Below are 24,916 nucleotides of genomic sequence, written 5' to 3'. Positions count from 1 at the left end.
CGAACCTGCGTCCCCTGCATCGGCAGGCGGACTCCCAACCACTGCGCCACCAGGGAAGCCCTTTCTTTCTTTTTTTTTATATTTAAGAGCAAGAAATGAAATGGTGAATCCCCTTGCTTTTGAATTGGTGATAAAGACTGTGGGTCTTCAGTGAATAAAACAAATAATTTTAAAACAAGTTGCATATCATATATTATGGGTGGAAGTATGAGTTGTTATAACCTCCATGCAGGGTAATTTAGCAGTATCTGTTAAAATTATAAATGCATATCTTCTTTTGAACTATCAGTTCCATTCCTAGGAATTTTCCGACAATATACTTTGACACCGGCTGGACCGGTGAGCCATGGCCGCTGGGCCTGCACGTCCGGAGCCTGTGCTCCGCAATGGGAGAGGCAGTGGCAGTGAGAGGCCTGCGTACCGCAAAAAAAAAAAAAAAATTAAAAGATCAAAATATGAACTAAGTTTTAGGGGAGCTTGGAATGAGGATAACTCCTAGGATCTAGAGAGCAGAGTTAATGGACTGTGTCACCAAGGCACTGCTGCCAAAGGGAATCAGCTCCACCTCTTGTCCATTTGGGGTCATTCTACCCAGTGGAATTCTGGGAAGAGCTTCTGATTGGCCTGGTGTAGCTCAGGAGCCCACCCCTTGGGAAGGGAGGGCAGAGCACCTGGATTGACAGGCCTTCCGATGGAGCCCAAGTAGCTCCCAAAGTTCTGCTACCAAAAGAAGAGAACAGACTCTGCACAGGCAAAAAGAGTAGATGCCTGCTGCAGAGGGGGCCCCGTGAAAGCCATTTCTCATCCAATGGGAGGCCATATTATTAGAGGTATGGACAGGGTGCTGGGGGAGTACAGCGGGGGAGAGCTTTGAGAGAAGGAGGAAATTCACATATTAGAAAGCAGAAAAAGATGAGGTTGGACAGGCTGGGAGGAGCTGGATCATAAAGGGCTTTCTATGGTGTATTTGTGAGTTTGTACTTTATCCTGTGAATAATGGCTAGAGATTGAAGGATATTAACATAAAAAAGTTATTTTAGAGATATTCCTTGGCTGGGGAGGCCGTGGACAGATTGGGTGAGAGAAGAGTGAGGTCATCAATTAAGAGAAATGCAGGGCTTCCCTGGTGGCTCAGTGGTTGAGAGTCCGCCTGCCGATGCAGGGGACACAGGTTCGTACCCCGGTCCGGGAAGATCCCACATGCCGCGGAGTGGCTGGGCCCGTGAGCCATGGCCGCTGAGCCTGCGCGTCTGGAGCCTGTGCTCCGCAACGGGAGAGGCCACAGCAGTGAGAGGCCCGTGTACCGCAAAAAAAAAAAAAAAAGTTAGACAGCCACTTCTGTCCCGTGGCCAGTAGAAAGATCCCATGAGGAGCGGTAGGGAAGAGGACTAGGAAAAGAAAGAGGAAGAGCAGAAAGCCATTCCGTTTTCCCCGCCTGGTCGCCAAGCAAAACAAGCAGCTTAAATGGCCACCGTCCATGGGGCTTCCCTGGTGGCGCAGTGGTTGAGAGTTCACCTGCCGATGCAGGGGACACGGGTTCGCACCCCAGTCTGGGAAGATCCCACATGCCACGGAGTGGCTGGACCTGTGAGCCATGGCTGCTGAGCCTGCGTGCCCGTAGCCTGTGCTCCGCAACGGGAGAGGCCACAACAGTGAGAGGCCCACGTACTGCAAAAAAAAAAAAAAGGCCACCGTCCACACCGCAGCCCCCATCTCCTGTGTGTGGCCTGTAGGTTCCCTGGGCCTTCCTGGCCAGCCTCAGCCTTCTGTCTGTCAAACCGCCTTCAGGGCCCGGCGGTCCTGGCTGAGGAGGCCAGCTGGTACATGGAGGCTGTTCTCTCACCAGTGCTCTGCTGGTTCTTGGGATGAGCACAGCGCCTGCCTCCCCCGGGCCTTGGAGCACAGCCCCTCCTTCCCACCCATGTGTCATTTCGTTGGCATCTTTGGGGGGCAGGGGTGATGGAGGGAGGTGAAGGGGGTAGAGAGGTTCAGAATGGGAACTTAGCTCTTCTGCGCATGGCAGCCACTGTCTCTCTTTCCCTGGAGTTAATAGGGTGGAAGCCAGGAGTGAAGATGAGACTTAGCAAAACCAATTCTGGTCGCTGCTCTACCAGTCACTCACTAGGTGATCTTGGACAACTCGTGCAACCACTATAAAGTGGAGAGATTGTGTTCTATCTTAGGTTTATTAGTACATGAGAATAAAGCTAATATTTAGAGGCAAACATATGAATGTCTACTACACATTACAAGATTTTATAAATTGGCATTACATACAAATAATTATATATTAAGAATACAGAGAGCTGCTGCATTAAACAACTTGCTTTTCTTATTTATTGTATTGTTTGAATGTCATCCAGTGGACTCTACCGTACTTGAGAAAAAAATTGTATGCTGTAATTACCAAAGGGAACTTTTGAGTTTGCTATTTCCTCAAATTCAGATGAGGAGATCTTGCCAGTTTTTATTTTTTCCCTCCCTTCCATTAACGTTCTCAAACTCAAGTCGAACTTGGACCATTTGTTTACGTTTTGCATGTCATTCAGCTTGGACAGTTAACAAAGACCCTGGGCCAGTTTCGCTTTTGTTTCTAGCTGTACTGTGGTGTTTAACATTATCTTAAAAGGCCGTTGGGTTTGATTATGAACATCCTAAAGAAGTCTATGAAATCATAAAAATTTATTTTCATCATTTTGCTGTGCTTTATCAAAAATCATTGAAGTTTATTTATTCCTATTTTAACTAGATTAACTTCCCTTCTTTTATTAATCTTAAATAAATTTTTATAAGCGTGAGCTCCCTTATGTTTCTAAAACTTTTCTTTACTTATTGAACAATGAATTTGATACCTCTTTGTTACCAAGCGTTGCATTAAGCACAGTGGTGAGCAAATCATCCTGTCCTTGTCCTTGTGAAGCTTACAAGTCCAGTGGGAGACATGAAACACATTGAACAAATGATCACACAGGTAAATATGTAATTACCAACTGGGGTAAGTTTGATTTCAGAAAAAAAAACATGCAACATTTAGGGCAGATTTGAGGGGTTTTTTCCACCAAAGTATTCCATGTTTCTATAAGTAACTTTTGTTTGCTCTCTTTATTTTAGAACTTGGTTAACATGCTTATCTTTTTCGTAATAGCCCCAAGAGGAGCACTGAGAAACGTAATCGTGAACAGGAAAATAAATATATTGAAGAACTTGCAGAGCTGATTTTTGCTAATTTTAACGATATAGACAACTTTAACTTCAAACCTGACAAATGTGCAATCTTAAAAGAAACTGTGAAGCAAATTCGTCAGATCAAAGAACAAGGTAAGAGGAGTGAATGAATATTTTGGAGAGTTTAGTTGGTTTCTCTTTTTCCATGTGTGAGAAGTCCCTTCAGAGTCCCTTTAATCCATTTCTTAGGTTTAAATTATTGATGAGAAGGTGATGTCACAGGGCAAGATGAATGCAGGTATCACTTGCAGTGGTTTATAAATAGGCTTTATATAAAATTCAACAATTCCCTGAAGACGGAGGGGGCCGAGGTGAGGCAGGGTGATGTAACTTTTCATCTAGTGAAACTCAGGTGCCCACTGATTCTCCTCCCCGCCTTAGAATTGTTACAGCTTACACAGCAAGTGACTGTCATAGTTTGCAGGTAAGGAGCCAACCGAGGATGGAAACCAGAAGTAAGGGAGTGAAGCACCTCCTGCTTCAGCTCGTCAGCATATTGAAGTGTAGCCTCAACTGGCCACGCCACTAAATTAGAGTTTCATATCCTGAGTGACAAGAGATAGATTGGAAAGGCTCAACCTCTAGATAGAATTCTTTTGTGAAGTTGAAACAAAGAACATGACAGCTTTCTTCCTGGGGTTTTCTTTTCTTTCTTTCTTTCTTTTTTTTTTCCTGAGATCATTTTCTGCCTCTCTTCTTTGATATTTTTGCCTACAGAAAAAAAATTTTAAAAAATAATGTTTTAAAAATCACATTGGACTTTGTAGTGCCAAAAAAAATCTGTATTAGGCAGGTACGAACAGCGTCTTGGTGCCCAGGGCCAGTATATGCTCCTGAAGTCTTTATACACTGCTTTCCTTCAGGAGATAATAATCTCCTGTAATCTGTTTTTGAATGCATCCTCTTAGAGTTCATATCGTTTTTTTCTCTGCCTTTTATATAACATTTAAAAGAGGCAGATTTTAGAAAAATAATGTCTTTGTCTCTATAGCTATGTGCACCCAAAACTTTGCAAGTGTAGTTCTGTCTTCTAAGAACTGAAACGTATACACATAGCATCTACCATGCAGTTTGTAACACCAGCCCGCTCTGAAAGTTAGTATTTCCTGGTTTCTCCATCAAAATTATATCATCGTAACATTCAGCTTTCATGGACTTTCTACTCAGTTGCATGCCTCAGTCGCCTTCATCTCTTTCCTATTCCTTTTGTTCCTTTTGAGATTCACTAGTTATCAACAATTCAGTTTAATCTCAATTTGGTATCAGCAAATGGATAAAATCATATTCCTAAAATTTTTAGGAGACATAACTGATTCAAGGTTACAGCGCTTTGAAGTTGCTGCATTTCTAGGTGCTGGTATCGTTGCAGTGGAGAAATCATTAAGCTTCTTGTTGCCCCTTTCTACAGATTTTGAATGATTCGATTTTGTGAACATCCCACGTTAGGTAGAACTTTCACACTTGAAAACAGTTATATGTGTATGTATTTTACTATCAAGATCTTGCACAGGGTTTTACAGTTTTGCAAAACCTTGGTTATTCCCCCCCTTCAAACCATAAAACACGTTAAGATGTGTCACGCTGGGACTCTGCCGTACTTTCTCTGTGGGTGTAATCAAGGCCGCCATACCACGACCACCCAAGAAGCAGCGACAATAAAAACCCTGTCACGTCTCCCTCTTACAATATTGTTTCCATTAAGTTGAAAAGTAACGTGTTTTGAAAAGGGAAGCAGAAGTTAAAACCCAAATGAAAGTACAAGTATACTTTTAACTTCTCGACCAATCTAATATTTTAAGAATATTGCTTGTTTAATAAATTGTTTTTTAGAGAGAACAGGGACCTTAGAATCAAGTCGGGTGGAGGCTAGGTATGAATCCTGGTTCTGTCTCTTACAGACTTTTTGAACCTGGACAGATTATTTTCTCTCTCTGCGACTCAGTTTCCTCACATAGAATTTAGCAATCACAACACATAGGTTGCACGGTTGTTGAAGAAATTAGGAGCTACATAAATGCTCCCAGCAAGTACTCATCACAGTAAGCGTTTAGTACGTATTCAGTAAATATCTTTCCCACATTCAGTAGGAAGGCACCTTTTTTCTTCACCTATGCTCAGATCTTCATACAGTGAGCTCTTCCTTCAGATGGAAAGCAGGGGAAAAAAAGGTGGGGAAATGGTTATGAATAATATGCTCCCCTACAGGGTCATTTGAAGAAAGTCACATTTTTTTCTGGGGCCAGAGGACTCCACATCCACCAACAGCTCTGTGCGGCCACCTTGATTTCTCTCAGCAGCTGGCAGCCAGCTAAGGTTCAAGAGCAACACATAGGTCGGATCGGAACCCTTCCTTCTCCCTCTGTGTGTGTCCACCCACCCAACTGTCAGTCGGTGTAAATAGAATCCAACCATCATCTTAACAGCGTCATCCAAACTTAATTTGTATTGCAGTCGCAGGTATCAGGCGGAATAAAATCCTAACTGTCCTGAAGAGTTAAGCTGGATTGCGTGAGGTGCAACTAAAGGCTGCACAGTCAGGAAAGCAGGCTCCTGTGAAAGGAACCCGCCGGCGTCCAAAGCTCGGGCAGCTCAGCCAGGCAGGATGGGCTCTTTCACTCGAGTCTGCTCGGTCATCAGCTGCTCCTCACGTTTCCGTAGGCTTGGGAACTAAGGCAGGGAATGATGGATATTTTTAAATGGCCTAAAGGATGGGGTTTTGGAGGGGGGGGTACCAGCTATCTAAATGATTAAACCTCCCTTGTCTGTAGCACTTTCTGAGACCTGTGTTTGGTAGACACTGGCTCTCCAAGAGCATCACACGGCCGTGCACCTTGTAGTAGCAGACCAAGTGCACACAGAGTCTGCAATTCAACCATAACACCAGCTTTTTGATATTGAAGTGGGGTGTTTCTTCCTTTGTGGTATGATGCTGGTAAATGTGGAAAACATCTGGTGTCTGTAACTTACAAAGAATAGTCATAAGTAGTGAATAAGCTTTTTTCCTAACTGGGAAGACTAATATTGTTTCTATTTCACAGAAGAATAATAAGTAATATGAAAAATACAAATGTTTTAATTATGGATTAGTGAGTCCAGTTTCACACTCCTTAGCTAGAAACTTAAATTTAAAAATTCCTATGGAAAATACATGGCGATTCCTGTGCTCTTAAAAAATGAAATTGAAGCATAAAGTGACTGAAACGTGAGGGGATTTCTAATGATTAATACATTTCTACTGCCCTCTTTAAGGTAGTATCTCTCCTCTATTACCCCAACACTTTTTGTTCTTTTTTCTAAAATAATAATCTAAAATTAATTGTATTGTTTGGAAAACATTTGTCACTTCATTTAAAGCCTCTTTAGTGCAGCATATTTTTTCATAAGATCTTTTTTCTTTATATTATTATTATCATTTATTTTTGGCTGCACTGGGTCTTTGTTGCTGCGCGCAGGCTTTCTCTAGTTGGAGCAAACGGGGGCTACTCTTCGTTGTGGTGCGCGGGCTTCTCACTGCGGTGGCTCGCGGGCTCCAGAGCGCAGGCTCAGCAGCTGTGACGCACGGGCTTAGTTGTTCCGCGGCATGTGGGATCCTCCCAGACCAGGGCCTGAACCCGTGTCCCCTGCAATGGCAGGGGGGTTCCCAACCGCTGCACCACCAGGGAAGCCCAGTGCAGCATATTTGAGTGTAGGATGTACTTATCAGTCAGTGGAGAACTGGTTTCACCCTTTCGTTATTATTTTTCTGAACGTGAATAGCAATAAGAATGAAAAGGTATATTTCAGAAATTCACATTGGTGCAGGCTAGATTTGCGGGGGGGGATTTCTTGTTGAATCAGGCAACCTAAAAGATCGTTCTGGTTTCTCATTGTGATTATTCTAATGATTTAATTTTGATTGTAGTGCCAGTATGAGAACATTGGGATTACAGATTGGTTCATACATGTAAATTTCCCCTACAATTGTGCATAGCATCAAAAAATAAGTATTTTAAGAGAGGGTGTGGGGCAGTGGTGTGCTGGAGTCAACTGGTTATCAAGCAACGAGAGCCAATTGTTAAATTTCAAGAATTTTATAAGCCACTTGATAAGCGCAGCCATTATTAAAAATTGTTTAGATGTACAATTAAATTATATTTAAAAACACAAAGGTAAGGAAGACTAAAACTCATCATTTCCTAATTATTGTACTGCATTTTACTATTATCTTTGCTCTAGCGGCCTTTTGTGTCTTGTGTCTACATGATAGAAATACTAGGTAGTGGTGGTTACTGCGAATCTCTAATTAACATCTAATATTTTAACATTAGATAGACATTACATGCACACATAAAAAATATTGTCCACTTCAGCAAAAAAGTCACTTACAAACTGACAGTTGAATTTCTACGTTCCATATCTTCATCATGTATTTTCATTATTTCACTTTTGTCTTATTAACTTAAATGAAAATTTCAAACAACATTCATGTCAGAACTATATTCTTTCATCAACTATAATTATAAGTTAGCTACAAGACAAGAGTTTGGCAAAAATCAACAAACATTCTATTAGAATCAATTGGCTGTCTGGGATTTACAGTAAAGAGTGTTGTATGTTTTATTATCATTTGTAAATTATATACTCCACATACTTTGTACTAGTAAAATTTGTAATCAGCATTATGGTGCTTACTATTTTTTCCCCCAAGGAGCTGGTTTTTAAGCATTTCCCAGTATACCACTGGTGGGCATAGGAGGTTGTCTTGTCAATGTAGGTGCGTCAAATTCATGAACTCATTATTTTAAAATTCAAGGGAATAGCAATGGAAACAACCTAATTCTAGCACATAAGAGTAAAATGTAGAGCCCATTAAGATTATATTTTTCCTTCCAGTTTTTTTTCCCCCCATGTTAAATACATGAAGTTCTTGGGATGGAAATCCAATTATTCAAAGCTGACGCCTAGGTGTGAACTAATAGCTGTCACCAAGCAGAGTAAGCAGAAGGGCTGCGATATCAGATCCCTTCCAGGGGTAGGATATCTGTAAATCAGGCTTTGGGGTGATGCTTCCAGGCATTGTTTATGTTCCATGTGATGAAATCTTAGGGTGATGGCAGAGTCATCCATTGCCCTGGAAAGGGTAGGCGTGCCCTTGTAGATACAGCCATACTGAAGTCAGTGTCATGGATTGCTAGTCAAGTATTTATGACAGTACTAACTCTTGATCGGTTGGAGAATGAATAGGAGGAGACGGATGACATATATATTCTAAGTTTGTTTAAAAAAAAACAGAAAGAAAAATCGGTGGCCCTTTATACACTCCATATAGTTTAAATTTCAACTGTCAACTTCTTTTTTATCCTATTCTTCTAAAGGTGCTGACGATAATTAAATGGACAGAGTCAGGCAGCCGGATGTAAAAGTGGGCCGGCAGTGTAGACCGTGTAATAGACCAGTGCGAGCACCAAACTCAATTGGCAGAATACGTTAATCAATCTAATGAGCTTATTAAGAGCGTGCGGTTTATTTAAAATCAGATGAACCCAGTCTCTCTCTTCACCACTGTAGGACAGTGTTTAAATTGCCCAACATCTCTGGGCCTTTACTTCCTAATCTGTAAAAAGGGGATGATAATGTCCACTACACATTGCTTGTATGAAGACTATGTTCAACGTGTTTATAAAGGGTTTAGTCTAGTGCTTGGCAGGTAAGAAGACTTACTCAACAGTAGTTATTACTCTTCTCGCCATGGTTTCTGACATCTGGACTTGGAGTCCTCATCCAAATGAATCTAGGTTTTCTTGCTAAGGATTCAATATTGATAAGGAAACAAGTCGTTTTCGGATGTTTTCTCTGTTACGGTTGTAAACCTTAATATTCTGACAATGTTGATTCTTTTTATTATAATACAGAAATAAGTAAACAGAGCTATCAAAGCTATCCATTCAGGGCTTCCCTGGTGGCGCAGTGGTTCAGAGTCCGCCTGCCGACGCAGGGGACACGGGTTCGTGCCCCGGTCCGGGAAGATCCCACATGCCGCGGAGCGGCTGGGCCCGTGAGCCATGGCTGCTGAGCCTGCAGCGTCCGGAGCCTGTGCTCCGCAGCGGGAGAGGCCGCAGCAGTGAGAGGCCTGCGTACCGCAAAAAAAAAAAACAAAAAACTATCCATTCAGAGACAGAACTCAGAAATGTAGTGCTTGGGGAGTTCCCTTGTGGTCCAGTGGTTAGAACTTGGTGCTTTCACTGCCAGGGCCCAGGTTCAGTCCCCAGTCGGGTAACTAAGATCATCCCGCAAGCTGTGTGGCATGGCCAAAAAAACGTGCTTGGTGTGACCCTGTCTGCACCCTTCCCCCGGCTCTGTTGCCCCTGCTGCACCCTGTAGGCTCCTTCTCCTCCCTGTTTCCTGAGTGACATTTTTCAAGAACCTTGCTTTAAGGAGAACTAAAGAGGGCTAGAGTCACGGCAGTTTTCATTTCATCCTTACTTACATCAACACAGGAACGAATCCGGCCCTAGCTTATTCTTGAAGATTTGAAACTGTTACAGGGTTCCATGCATCTAGAGATAAAGCAAATTTTATTTCCTTGTTTGAGAATATCACCTGTGATCAGCAATATGTCCTTGACACTGCCGTTTTTAATGAAGATAAAATACTTTCCCACTGGTATGCATATAGTTCACTTTCATATTTTCATTGGATTAATGGCCCATACTATTAATGAAATCCTTAAAATGAGTGAGCAGGGTGGAATTCTTGCTTTCGTTCCTCCTAGGAGCCCCTTGGTGTGGGGTTTTTTGTTTTTTGGTTTTTTTCCCTAAGTATCTGGAAGTTTTTTTGTATTTAACAGCTTTCAGATGAAGAGGATTTAAATAATTTAATGTGCTCTAATGCTTTAGGATTTTAACAATTTATGACATGAGCTCTCATTTCAAGACTTAAACTGGCTTCCACACTCTAATAGAAGTTAGGCATCGCTTGCTTTCTTGCTCACCTTGTACTGTTAGGAAGAGAAATTCTGACACCCTGCTGTGTGTATTGATTTCATTCAAGAGAAAACATTCATTCCATAAAATTTTTACTGAGTAAATACTATATGCAGGGCATACTGTGCATTCACTAAGGGGGAAGGAATCCAGCAGTCAGTAAGTACTTGGTTCTTTTCCTTGAAGCGTTCACTCATTTGGAGGGAAGTCCGCTGGTACACAGGCAGCTGTGGAACACAGGGACAGTGGGAATAAGTATAATTACCGATGTTAGTACAGGCTTCAAGGAGGACAGTAAAGTTGACGTGGGCCTTGCTATAAGTGTAAGATTTAATAGGTGAGAGAGTAGGCCGGGGGAAGGAGAGAGACATTCCAACAGGGAGCTGAGGAACCCGAGCAAAGGCACAGGAGCCCTCCGTGGCACCAGTGTGTGCAAAGTCGGACTGTTCAGCTACAATAAGATGTGGTGAGATGGATTGACGCATTTGGTTGGATTTGAGGCTGAAAAGGGCAGGTCAGAACCAAATGGGACAGTCAGCACAGGACCATAAGCAATTTTGAAATTTGGAGAAGGTGATATAAAATGAGAAACTCTTAACTATCTCCAGCAGAGTTCACTTGACGTCGCCTACTATGGTCTCCAGACTCTAGAGATACCCTGTACTAGGAAGGGGAGACTTTTTTTTTTTTTTTAAATGCGGCTGATTCCTGGGGGCGGGGAGTGGAAGGCACATAACTAAAGAAACAAGAAGAAGAAGAAAAAAAAAACTAAGTGAAAACATGAGAACAATAAAATGTCTCATTCATCTGTAACAAGAAACAATACTTTATTTCAAAAGACTTTCATAGGACTTCCCTGGCGGTCCAGTGGTTAAGACTTCGCCTTCCAATGCAGGGACTGCAGGTTCCATCCGCGGTCGGGGAGCTGAGATCCCACGTGCCTTGGAGCCAAAAAACCAAAACATAAAACAGAAGCAATGTTGTGACAAATTCAGTAAAGACTTTAAAATTGGTCCACATCAAAAAATGTTTAAAAAAAATAAAAAGCCTTTCATATATTTTTATAACTTGTTGAGGGGACTTAAAAGGAGCAGGAGGAAGTGAAGGGGGAAAACGACAGATAAAAAGGCAGTAAGGGGGCTTCCCTGGTGGCGCAGTGGTTGAGAGTCCGCCTGCCGATGCAGGGGACACGGGTTCATGCCCCGGTCTGGGAGGATCCCACATGCCGCGTAGCGGCTGGGCCCGTGAGCCGTGGCCGCTGAGCCTGCGCGTCCGGAGCCTGTGCTCCACAACGGGAGAGGCCACCGCAGTGAGAGGCCCGCGTACAGGAAAAAAAAAAAAAAAAAAGGCAGTAACACCGGCAAAGACCAATAGAGAGCCTGGCAGATAGAGAAGGCTGGTAAACATACTCAGAAGCATGCGTGTGCAAGTTCAAACACAAAGGTACAGACATTTTTAAATATAAAATTTTATAGTTTCTTATGGCGTTTTCACTAATGACTTAAAAGGACAGTCATTTGGCAGCTGTGGGCACGTAGATAAGGGCCCTTGGGCTGAGCGCGCCCCGCCCGCCCCCCATGTCGGCCCTCCCCTGAGTGGTCCATGGGAGGTGCAGTCAGTACGCTGCCACCGCCCCCCGCTGCCTCTGCTACCGCTCGGGGCTTGGGAGTGTCTGCATCTTCCACTGTGCACAAGGGAGCAATACCAGGCCTTTCCTCTGCGAGAATCGGCTGAAGATACTCGAGGAACCCCCCCCCCCCCCGAAAGGACGCCAGGTTGATCCTTCTGCCCCAGCTTCACTGCCAGGAGACTGTGATAAAGTCCAAAAGAAGAACCTCACCGCAGCATCCAAGTCCCTCTGTGGTCTGTCCCTGGTCGTGCCATACTCCCCCTTGCTCTACCCCACAAACCCCCTGAACTTACATCCCCTCGCCTACAGGGTATGCTGGCAAGTCCACTGCACGCATTTCCTGGCCTCCGTGCCTGCTGCCTGGAATGCTTCTCTCTCCTTCCCCCTCAGCTGATTGACCACTACCCACCTTTAATAGGCCACTGGGGTGGGGTAGGTTTATAGAGTACCGTGAGAAGGCATCCAGGCTGGATGAGGATGGAACATCCAGTGGCCAGGGCCCTTCACCAACACCCCACGTCTGACCCGTCTGGACCAGTGCTGTGTTCCTGTATCCCATCTCATCAGTGTGTCTACCCTAAGACTGCTACCCTGTTGTGAATTGTTGCTAACCCAGACTTGTGTGTTTTTTCTTTTGTGTCATTGGTACTCTTTCCTCCCTTTCTGGAATGCCTCCCTTTCCCTGTTTCTGTCTGTTCCCATTAGAGTCCTACTGTTCCTTCTTCAAGGCCCATCTCAAATGCTGCTTTTTTAAACAAAGAACTTCTTAATTCCCAAACAATATAGACTCATGTCCTTTGAATCTCCTATCATTTCTTGTACTATCTAATCTTATTCTGATGAGGTTTTTTGTGGGCTTTTCTTTTTCTTCCTCAGTTGAATGACAGACTCCTTGATGGCAGGGATTGTATCTAACGCATCACTCACACCTGCCGCAGTTCTGAGCACAGTGTTTGTCTTATATAAAATAAATATCTCACATTTTTCTGATGCCAGCCTTCATCTAGCCTTGTATAATGGCTTTATATTGGGGGGAAAGAGCACCCTAAATTAAAGAACTTGAAGTTTTTATTCTAACAATTGGGTGAGTACATTCTCTTTCTTATATAGGGTTGATAAATTACAACTTCTCTTGTAACAAATAGTATTTTTTTATACTTTTTTTTAAACAAATTTATTTTTTTATTTTTGGGTGCGTTGGGTCTTTGTTGCTGTGCACGGGCTTTCTCTAGTTGCGGCGAGCGGGGGCTACTCTTCATTGTGGTGCGTGGGCTTCTTATTGCGGTGGCTTCTCTTATTGAGGAGCATGGGCTCTAGGCGTGCGGGCTTCAGTAGTTGTGGCTCGTGGGCTCAGTAGTTGTGGTGCACAGGCTTAGTTGCTCTGCGGCATGTGGAATCTTCCCGGACCAGGGCTCAAACCCGTATGCCTTGCATTAGCAGGCGGATTCTTAACCACTGTGCCATCAGGGAAGCCCACGAATAGTATTTACAGTATTTTAGTTTGTCTCCTTAAAGTGCACTTGTGTCTTAAGGAGCATTTGGGTGGTGAACTTTTAACTTTCATAGACTCTGGTTAAGTTTAGCTCCTTTTCTTAAGAGAAGATAAGGATGACAGATCTACATAGCTTGTCAACTAGAGTATATTTTGAAATCCTGAGGGAGTGCTGAGTTTTTTTAAACTTTTTAATAATTATTTTCATTATGATCTTTAATTAACATGGAATATTTTCCCTAACGATTTTAAATAGACATATTGTATCTGACTAAAATATATCACAAATAGAAAGCATAGTCACACTTGATACTAGTGCTGTGCAGATACTGGATATATTGGTTTTGAAACAGCTTATATCTAAAGATTTTGTCATATGCGTTTAAATTTCCATGAGCTAAAGTTTACATCTATTCATATTTAGTTTGAAGAATGATGTAATTTTTAAAATTGAAGTATATTACAGTGTTGTGTTAGTTTCAGGTGTAAATTACAGTGTTGTGATAGCTTACAGTGTTGTGTTAGTTTCAGGTGTACAGCAAAGTGATTCAGTTATACAGATACATATATCCATTCTTTTTCACGTTCTTTTCCATTATAGGTCTTTACAAGATATTGAATATAGCTCCCTGTGCTATACAGTAGGTCTTTGCTGTTTATCTATTTTATATATAGTAGTGTGTATTTGTTAATCCCAAACTCCTAATTTACCCACCCCTTCCCCTTTGGTAACCATAAATTTGTTTTCTATGTCTGTGAGTCTATTTATGTTTTGTAAATAAGTTCATTTGTATCACTTTTTTAGATTCCACATATAAGTGATATCATATGATATTTGGCTTTCTCTTTCTGACTTACTTAGTATGATAATCTCTGGGCCCATCCATGTTACTGCATATGGCATTATTTCATTCTTTTTTATGGCTGAGTAATATTCCATTGTATATATGTATCATATCTTCTTTTTCCATTCATCTGTCAATGGACATTTAGGTTGCTTCCATGTCTTGGCTATTATAAATAGTGCTGCTGTGAACATTGGGGTGCAAGAATGATGTAATTTTTGAGAAATGAATTAAATATTTGGAGTGTTGTAAGGAGAAGATAACAAGAGTGTCCAATTATAATTTACTCTGTGTGTGTGTGTGTGTGTGTGTGTGTGTGTATAATTCACTATTTAAGATTAGAAGTGGCTGAATACAATCAAGTTTATGTGTAGTGATTTTAATATAGGAATAGATTAAAAATATAGAGCATAAATACCACTATTTGACTCTTCTTTTTATTGTCATTCTCTGGTTGATTTAGGCTTTAAAGTAGATTTTTCTTAGTTTTTTCGTTTTATGGGTTTTGTTTGTTTCTCCAACCTGTTGCACTGGTAGAACGAGGAAGAGGGAAATGTGACTGTCTTTGTGTTACTTTCAGTCTTTCAGTTACTGACTGTCTTTCAGTTACTTTTCAGACTGAGATGGATTATACAGTAATAAATTGTTATACAGGCAACTATTTTAATAGGTCCTTCCAAGGAGACTTTTTTTTTTCTGGTTTGATGAGTTTTTAATTGTGGCAAAAAGTATATAACATAATCTTACCCTCTTAACAATTTTTAAGTGTACATTGTTGCATTGTTAATTGTGTGCACACTGTTGTACAACAGACTTAGAAATCTTTCGTCTTGTGTGATGGAAACTCTATTCCCATTGACCAGCTGCCATTTCCCCTCCCCACAACTGCTGGCAGCCACCTTCTGCTTTCTGTTTCTGTTTCTGTAACTCTGATTACTTTAGATACCTCATGAATAAGTGGAATCATGTAGTATTTATGTCGTTGTGGTTGGCTTATTTAACTTAGCATAGTATCCCCAAGGTTCAGCCATGCTATACCATATGATAGGGTTTTCTTCTTTCCAAAGGCTGAATAATATTCCATTTTATGTATATACCACATTTTCTTTACCCATTCATCCGTCAATGGACATTAAGGTTCCTGCCACATCTTGGCCATTGTGAATAATGCTGTAGTGAATGTGGATACACAAATATCTCTTCGAGATCTTGTTTTCGATACCTTTGAATATATATACCCAGCAGGGTGGTTGCTGTGTCATATAGTGGTTCTATTTTTAATTTTTTGAGGAACCTCCATACTGTTTTCCGTAGTATCTGCACCATTTTATAATCCTCCCAACGGTGCAGAAGTGTTCTAATTTCTCCACATCCTTACCAGCACTTGTTATTTTCTGGTTTTTTGCTAGTGGCCACCCTAATGGGTGTGAGGTGATATCTCATTGTGGTTTTGATTTACATTTCCCTGATGATTAACGACGTTGAGTATCTTTTGCAAGGAGACACTTTGAAAAGAATAAGTATCTAATCCCATATGACATCGCTGAATGCCTTTATAGTCAAGTATCTTAGTATCATATATTGCTGAATAGTTTAGGGCACCAAACATGACCATAAAAGCTGAGCATATGGGGAGGAGCTTCTGAGGTACAAGAAGGAAGATCTCTTGAGGCAAATCTGAAATCAGTAAGAAAATGAGAAAAAACACAATGGCATTGAGATTTCCCTTTTAGACATTTTCCCTCGTTTTAGCCAGTTCTCACATTGCCCTAAAGAATGTTTCTTTCCCTGAAGCCTTTTACATTAAACCTCTTTATATAGTTTCCAGGCAAGGAAGAAGTATGGCCTTCATAGATCCGACTTGTTATCTGTTTGTCTGTAGTTGTGGGGTGGGCAGATCGAGGCAATTCCCAATTCTTTCCTCCTCTTATGACTGTTGTTCACTCTGAAATATTTTAGTTCATTTCTACTTAGAAAATGTTCACCTTTTCCTAATTACTGAGTCATTTATCTCTCCCAATAAGTGTAGGAGTCCATTTTTAATCCTCTCGTCTTTTCTGTCACCCCTGCCCAATGTTTTCAAAGTAATAATTCCAGGAAAAGAATGATCGTGTTCTTCCTCTTAGCTTTGCTGGTAAGAAATGGAGACCCTTACAGCTTATGCTTTCCCGCAAGTGCAGAGTTGAGTGAAAACTGGCCTTCTGCAGTTTTGAGGCTTATTACAGTTGTTAGTTAGCTTTTAGTCCAGAGTTAATCTTAGCAGCACATCAGATCTTGAATCCTATTTTGTTTACTAAGAATGCGACAGTGAACGGTAATTCACAGTGTGCTTATAATAACTTATTGATTAAAGACTCTGGATACCAATTAACTTTAACCTGAGAATTGATTTTAATTTAACCATTTTTTATTGTGGTAAAATATACATAACATAAATTTTTACCACTTTCAAGCGTACACTTAAGTAGCTGTGTCACTGTTGACCAGCTGTCCTCAAAACGCTTCTACTTTTGGTCTGTACTCTCTCCGTGTTCCTTCACTGGCTTCCCTTCCTCATCTATCTCTTGACCTTCTTTCTGTCCCCAACTGAATCCCTTCCTTCTTCAGTTTTACCGGTTTCCAGCCTTCAGCTTTCACATCTGTGCTCCATCCTGTCAGCTTTAGATCCCAGGCCTTTCCGTGCCTCTCATTGCACAGATGCCCAGTGAGGGCCTTCCCCAGTCCCCGCTCCCCAGACCTTGCCATTTCATCCCGCATCCAGATTTCCAGCCACCTGTCAGGCATCGCCCCTGGGCGCCCCATATCCCAGACAGCTCAGTCTCTCCTCTGCCTCCTGAACAGAATGGCGTGTCCGGTTCCCTGTGCTCAGTCTCAGGCCATGGCAGCACCACCTGTTTTGTGCTCGTCTAGGCTAGAAACCTGGGTCCTGGTCACATCGACGTCCTCTCCCTCTTCACCATATGCAGCCAGCCAGTCAGCTCTGTCAGGTCCTCACCATGTCCTGCGATATCTCCACCCCTTATATTTCCCATTTTTATTCTCAGCACCCTATTTTAAGTCATCTTTTGTTACCTTAACTCGTCTCTGCTTCTCTACCTTCTATAGTTCATCCCCACTGCTACCAACATTGATTTCCTAAAAATGTGTTAGATGTGTAACTCTTGTTCCGAAAACTTTCGGTGAGCCTCTTCTGCCTACAAAATAAAGTAAAATGTCTTCACATGGTGTTCGAGACCCTCCACCATCTGGTCTCACCATTCTGGGTTTGTCACCTGCTATTACCTGTCTAGCTATTCTTCTAGGCAGACCTGAAGCCTTAATTACTCTTTAACCCAAAGCTGCACAGCTGGTGTTTTTTTTTTTTTGAAGTACGCGGGCCTCTCACTGCTGTGGCCTCTCCCGTTGCGGAGCACAGGCTCCGGACGCGCAGGCTCAGCGGCCATGGCTCACGGGCCCAGCTGCTCCGCGGCATGTGGGATCTTCCCAGACCAGGGCACGAACCCGTGTCCCCTGGATCGGCAGGCGGACTCTCAACCACTGCGCCACCAGGGAAGCCCTGGTGTTTTCATTGTTAGGTAAAATACATATTTCATTTTGTCATGTAATACAATAGTTTAAACTTAAAAAAAAACAACTCCCTGTGACCGTGTAAACACTTTGATGGAAGAACCATAGCTTGTTCGTTCGTTCTTTCTTTCTTTCTTTCTTTCTTTCTTTTTCTTTCTTTCTTTCTCTCTCTCTCTCTCTTTCCTTCCTTCCTTCCTTCTTTCTTTCCTCCCCTCCCCTCCCCTTCCCTTTTCTTCCCTTTTCTTCTCTTTTCTTCTCTTCTCTTTTCTTGCCTTGCAGCAGAGCTTGAGAGTTCTTAGTTCCCTGAACAGAGACTGAGCCCAGGCCTTCAGCAGTGAAAGCACCCAGTCCTAACCACTGTACCACCAGGGAATTCCCAGCTTGTTCATTTTTATATCCTTCCCCTAAGCCTTGCACATATGAGATGCTTAATAAGTATTTATATAAAATAATTGCCAAAAACTAGGGTTTAGAGAAAATGTGAAAGCAACATGAAATTCAGATTTTCTTCGGATGCTTCAAGAAGGTATGAATAGAATAGTGGAGGGAAGAAAGAAAGAAGGCAATTAAGGACCATCATTAACTATTGTGTCTGTTTGAAGTAGCACCACATGAAATAAATTCCAATGGTGTAGTCTGGAAATGACCAGGGACCATGCCACGACTATAGTTAAACGTGATGATTTCTTATTAACTCACGATTATATCTGGATGCCCTCTATATGCCACATACTGTGCGAGTTACCAGAGATATAAAGAGAAGCAAAACACTGTCCCTAAATCCAGGGACTCATTAATAAATATCATAAATATTATCACAGAACTTTGAACTTTAAAAACCATTTTTTTCCCCTAAGATTTATTTGTAAGTTAATTGTTTGGAATGGAGGATATTTTCCATCAAAACAATACAGTTTTGGTGATGAGATTCCTGGACTAGTTCCATAAAGCCTATCGTAACCAATAATGCTTCTAACTAGAATAGTTCTTAATATATGAGGTATATACAGCTGTGTTTTAAATTTATAGTGATGGTGTAGTGATAAATAGGGTACAGGTTTTTTTAGAAGCATTACTAAATTTATTGTAACCTTTCCTTTCTGTTATATGTCATTTCAAGCATAGATAACTGTCCTGTAAGGCTCCATGACATTATTGATATTAAAAAAGAGCTCTCTTACCCCAAAAGGTGGGAACCACTGACCCGATATTTATTACAGGGTGAAGGGTACTGTAGAGGCTAATCAGTCAACACATGCGTGTATTTCCTGGGAGGATCCTGGATTTCCAGAGGCCTGGAGCATGGTTGCCTCTTCCTTCCTTTCTGCCCTGGGAGGCTCTCCTGGACCCTTCCCCCTCCAGGCCTCCACTGGCCAAGAAGCTTATGAGAGGAGCAGAGTTCCAGAAGGGCAGGACTGTGGTGATGGGGAGGGTCAGGCCTGGGTGTGTGAGAGTCTGAAAGCTAGGCACTCGAGCTGGCAGAGTAAAGCAGAAACGCTGGGCCAGGGTTATCTTTCGTTCTCTTCACCTGCCTCCCATTCCACTGTCTTTCTTTAAATTAACCACTCTCTTTATTTCTACTGGGATTTTTTTTTTTTCTCTTCCCCTGATCTACTGCAGCACAAAATTCAGGTTTTTATGTCTTGTCTTTGAAGCAAATGTTCAATTCTGGAATTATTTAGCCAGTGAAACAGATAAAATGAAGGTAACAAAGAGAAAGTCACAGACTTTCAAGGAGGTCTTTAAAACTCATAATAAATTGTGCGCCAGATGTTCTTTGAAATATAAATGAAGCTCTATTGCAGGCTTTGTCTTTCTTCCCAATTTCCTCTTCAGTCTTTAGAAAACCCTAAATTTATCTCTTGATCCCCTGGGAGGTACTTGTAGCCCCCCGAACTTCCATACCGTCCCGCTTGTATCTGTTTGGCTTTCTCTCCTCTCTCTCTTCTTTCCCTTTTCTTAATTTCTATTGGAAGAGACAGAGACCACGTAGATAAACAGTGGATCTTAGGTTACATGAAGAGTTGAGTATGGCTCATCAGTATTTCAGAGGAAATATTCTAAGTGGGGTGCTGAGAAATGGGGGTCAGGCCACCTGTGCTGTTGGAAAGGTGAGTACTGAAGTCGACTGACGTTACCTGGCTGACCAGGTGGACAGCTGAGATTTTGGTCCCTACTTAGTGGCTTCAAAGCAATAGCAGATTTACCTTCAATAACCACCTTCTCAATACAGTAGTTACTCAGAATTGTAAGAATATACTCACTGCCCATCCGTTGCCTACAGGACACAACGACACTATTTTCATATTTAAAAAAATACAAATTATGAACAGTTTATTTTTTCCAAATTGACCCTCAGCGTGTAGGGATAGGGGGAGGTGGCCATCATGAACCTGAAAGATTATGGATCCAATGTCAGGATCTGTAAAGACCTGATACCAGGTACTCTTGTTCAGAGTCACAGTACTATAATATTTATATAGGTGTAGTTGATTATGATAACTCCCTTAGTAGTGCTTCTCTTCTGTATACTAATCTGAGGAGCCCCGTAGGTTCTTTCCATGTACTAGACTTAATCCTCCCCTTTGGGAATTGAGGTTTTAAAATTGAGTTCCTGGTTTGCATATTAGGATAAGGAAGAGGAGAGGTCTAGACACTCATGTATTTTAGCTTCACTCCTTAACTCAGTGACTCGTGCTTTTCTTAGAAAGGACAGATACATAACCCATCTTACAGAGAGATACTTTTGTGGTTAAGTGATTGTAGGGTTTTCCCTTTTAAGTTCACCCAGCAGGTTTACTTGGAAACTTGGACAACTTATTTTCCTGTGGAGTATGCTCTCAGCCTGAATTTTTGAGACCTATAAGTCCTAATTTCCTTGGCAGTTGGGTTTATCCTGAGAGGATAATATAGCAGATCGTTAACCTCCCCATTTTTATTTCCCAAAATTCTTTTGAGCTGCTACACTTCGGAGAACTAATTTGGCCCTGCTAGCATCCTGAGGTGTATGCATTGTTCCTGGTGTGTTGATGGAAGTTTATTTTGAGTTAAGTAATCAGCTCTTACCACGTTCAGTCTGTGATGAAAGCATTCTTAGTGAAATCTTAGATAATTAGAGTCTCTCTTCATTCAGCATCTGGATCAATGCTGTATCCTAAACGTTACTGTCCGAATAAGCTGAGTCTTCCAGCTAAGTAAATTAAAAACCTCCTAATACTTACCAATTTATAAATTTCATTTTTCTTTTATTGCATAAATCCACAACACTTTAAAGAAACAATGTGCTCACCCCATTTCAGCACTCGGCTTCCCCATGGCAGTGAGCCTCACACACACACAGGAGGGCAAGGCTTATCTTTTTTATCTTTGCATCCTCACCATCTGATATCGTGTTTATGTTTCCCTTAAACACATGAAATACTGCCTTCTTGAAAACAAAATTACAAATAAAAATTAGAAAGTAAAATCCCTTATACCATCTGTGTGCTTGGAACTGATCCCGTATAACCTGCCCAGAACACTTGAGGGCTCTTTCCACTGTTTTCTCCAGAGTATGGATCAGCTAAACTCTTGAGTGTCTGCATGGGTCAGTATGGGCCAAGCAAAGATGATGGGGATGCAGAAATGAAAAACACAGCCCCTGGCTCAGGGACTCCACAGTCTCGAGGGAATTCTGAGGAGATCCAGATCAAATCAGATGATTTCCATATGGTGTAGTAAGTGATATATATTATGGTTGTGTTTTGGAGGAACAGAGGGTAAAAATTTGGCTCCCCTGAGATTCCAGGAAGATTTCCTGGAGGAAATGACACCTGGGACCAAGGACCAAGAAGGCCTCAATCCTGTCCAGTAAAGGTCGTGGCACCCAAGAACCCAGCAATGCCTGGCCTGCTCTTTTGAAAATACCCCAGTTGAAGTAGATTTTCGTGTGTCATGTTGCCCTGCTTGGGCTGGTCCAGAGAGATAGAAAACTGGTGTTTCCCTTCTAAGAGACAAACGCTATTGGCCAAAAAAAAAAAAAAAAAGGCAGCATTATTGTAATATTTGAAAAGGAAAGAAATTTACATTTGGTAAAGTACTCATATTTTATCCCAATGAGAGTGAAAATTTATGTTTTCAGTGTTGCCATAGATAACTGAAGAAATTTTATTACTGTTAATATGGACATTGATTTTTCAAAAATTTAAATTTATTGGTAGAAAAACCATAGAAATGATACTGAATTTAATTCATTAACGAGCAATGTCTCAAGATAACTTCAATAAAATACCCTCTTGTAAGTTTCTGATTCAATTCTGTTTTATCACAAAGGGGGGTAATTTTCCTTTAGTGGAAACTTGTCTATTTCTATTTCTTTTCACTTGACTTAGCCTGATGAAGTCTGTCCTTTCCGTTTTTTAAACATGCATGATTTCACATTTTTCTTTGTTATACAGTTATTTATATTACATTATTCAATGTATTTTTTATTTGTAATTTGTAAACAGGTTTATTGGATTCTTGTCTTTGTAAGACTGCTTGTAATTATAAATGCAGAGTAATAATATTACTTAGCGCCTTTCTTCTGTGGCGCTCAGAGTTCTTCACATACGTTATCTTATTAAGCCTCATAACATCCCTGGGAGGCAGGGGCATTTTGCAAGCGATTATGGATTGCTTTGCTGAATCAGCACAGCCTCACAGCATTATGATAAGCTTGGAAAAGATTGAGGTCATGTACTAACTTGCTCTCAGGGAAGCCCACATGCAGCCAAATATTTTCCTTAGCAGTACAGACCTAACAACTGCCACCATTCTAGTCTCTGGGAAACCCGCTGTCCGTTGATGCAATTTAAAAACTTTTTGAAAATGCGAATCCAAGACAGTATCTTGCCCCTGCCACTTCAGAGGCAGGTGAATTACATATGGTATGAGTACAGCATCCTCTTCCAGTCCAGGCTTTCAGCCTACAGAAGAAAGGCTACCTCTGCTCTCTGCTCTCAATACTGGACCTGCCCAGTTGTCATGTGTCTGCCTCACTATACGCCATCACCCGGCAGGCAGGATTTCCAAACACAGATTGCTGGAATTCAAACTGTTCATCTGTGTTCACGCTAAACCTGTTACAAAATGCCATTGGGTAGACCTCTGCTGAAGTCTTGGTGACAGCATAATACGAAATCATCTAGCATGTGAAAGCTTAAGCAGGATAATTAAAACTGAAAATAGGAAGAATACATCTCGATTTTATTTCGTCATTTGAGGGGTTGTAGAACGGTGGGGAAACTTATCTCTTACGGCTAATATATGTAAAACAAAACTAATTTTAAGCTAATTTAAGCCAGTTAATTTGATAGGGAGTAACTTAATTACTATTATGTCTTCTTCATATTTATAATTAGATAGTTAATTTTGAGATATGCCATGGCCTGTATGCATGACCATAATTAACCTCCTGAGGATATTTTTTTTTCTTAATCCGTGAGATAGCCATGGCACTCACTGTGTGTATATCTTTCAGTTGTGGCTCAGACTTTTCCATAGCTTTTATTAGAGAACAAAATCATCAGACTTTCCTTCTTTTGGGGGGCGGGGCACGCTGCATGCGGCTTTTGGGATCTTAGCTCCCCGACCAGGGATTGAACCCAGGCCCACAGCAGCAAAAGCGCTGAGTCCTAACCACTGGACTGCCATCCCTGTAAGACTTTAAATAAGATGGCTTTTAAAAATTTCCTGCAAGTGGATTTGACTGCTTTAAATAATCTTTGTATTTGAGAGTACATAACATACAAAATCCAAGAGAATTACTAAATTACCAGCGGTATCACGAAATTTTTTTCCCTTGGCTTACAAATTTTACTGGAGAATTACAGGACCATACGCAAAGAAAGAAGAGGATTCCGTTGTAGAAAGGGTAGTCAGGATATCAAATTTAGGGGTCTTTGTAAATATCAGCCTTTGTTCATTTCACCTTGACCTCATCATGCAAATTGCGGTCACCTCTTGTCCACACTTTTGCTGGGCTTTCAAACATGCAGGTTCTGAAGTTCCTAAGACCCTTACTGCACGCCTGCTGCCTGGTGAAGCATGTCAGTTTCCGCGTGAAGCTGAGCCTTGTCTTCTTTTTAATTGCCTGCTGCCCTAAATAGTTGTGGAAAGCTGATTGATGACTCAGTGCCACTCCTGCTTAAATTGGAGCGATTTCATGCCATACAGTATTTAAAGGTTCACTTTAAAGATGTATTTAGGGACTTCCCTGGTGGCACAGTGGTTAAGAATCCTCCTGCCAATGGAGGGGACATGGGTTTGAGCCCTGGTCCGGGGAGATCCCACATGCCGCGGAGCAACTATACCCTTACGCCACAACTACTGAAGCCGGCGCGCTCTACAGCCCACGCTCCGCAACAAGAGAAGCCACTGCAACAAGAAGCCCACGCACTGCAATGAGGAGTGGCCCCCGCTCGCCACAACTAGAGAAAGCCCGCATACAGCAACAAAGACCCAACGCAGCCTAAAATAAAAGATAATTTAAAAAAAAAAAAAATCAGACTAGACCTCCATTAAGTTAAGTATGCACTGAAGCTCTTCCAGATAGATCCCTCTGAAGAGGCATTTGTGGGTTTTATAGATTGTGCATATCTTGAATTTCAGCTCCAGCTATAAAACTGTTCAGTGTTAACACAGACATGATTGAGCACCCACTGTGTGCCAGACAGTGCGTAAAAAGACTTCTCCTGTAGCCAAAGGCAGCAACGCTGTGAACGGGACAGATGTGGAAACAGATGAGTCATCTCACAGCGCCAGGGTCAGGGGGAGATAGGCACCAGGCATCGCAGAAACAGCGGAAGGGGCTTAGCTTGATTGTTGGGAGCTTCTGGAACAGTGATGGGGTCTTCAAAGAGAATGGGTGGAAGGGTGTCTTGTGCAGATGCAACAGTCAGAAAATACTTGAAATTATTAATACTTGAAATCTGGGGAGAGAGAGAATAAATATTGCCAGGGCGTAAGGGAGAACTGTTGGGAGATGAGTTCTGCTGTGCTGATAAACAGAATAATGATTTGCAAGATAGAATATTTATATGACTTAGACCAAAGTCTTCTTAAGGATTTTAGAAACAACTTTTCATATAATTTCCATATTTTAACCTGTTTATTGGAAACTTTACACACTTCTGTGGTATAATTTTGTTGGCATTGCTTGAGTTAACATACGTAG

The 24,916-nt window shown here is 41.7% G+C and overlaps 1 protein-coding gene across 18 annotated transcripts in view; it reads left to right on the top strand.

The window, feature by feature from the left end:
• The window catches only part of NCOA2 (nuclear receptor coactivator 2), a 272,679-nt gene that overhangs the window by 177,659 nt on the left and 70,104 nt on the right, over window positions 1-24,916 (top strand). For all 18 annotated transcript variants that reach the window (XM_033407126.2, XM_004280587.4, XM_033407121.2 and 15 more), the window contains one exon: window positions 3,146-3,318. In XM_033407126.2, the coding sequence (XP_033263017.1) occupies window positions 3,146-3,318 (173 nt within the window). The remainder of the gene's footprint in view (window positions 1-3,145; window positions 3,319-24,916) is intronic.

This window comes from Orcinus orca, chromosome 17 (genome assembly GCF_937001465.1).
Source record: "Orcinus orca chromosome 17, mOrcOrc1.1, whole genome shotgun sequence".
NCBI classification, from domain to species: Eukaryota; Metazoa; Chordata; class Mammalia; order Artiodactyla; family Delphinidae; genus Orcinus; species Orcinus orca.
This window is presented reverse-complemented; position numbering and strand designations above follow the sequence as displayed.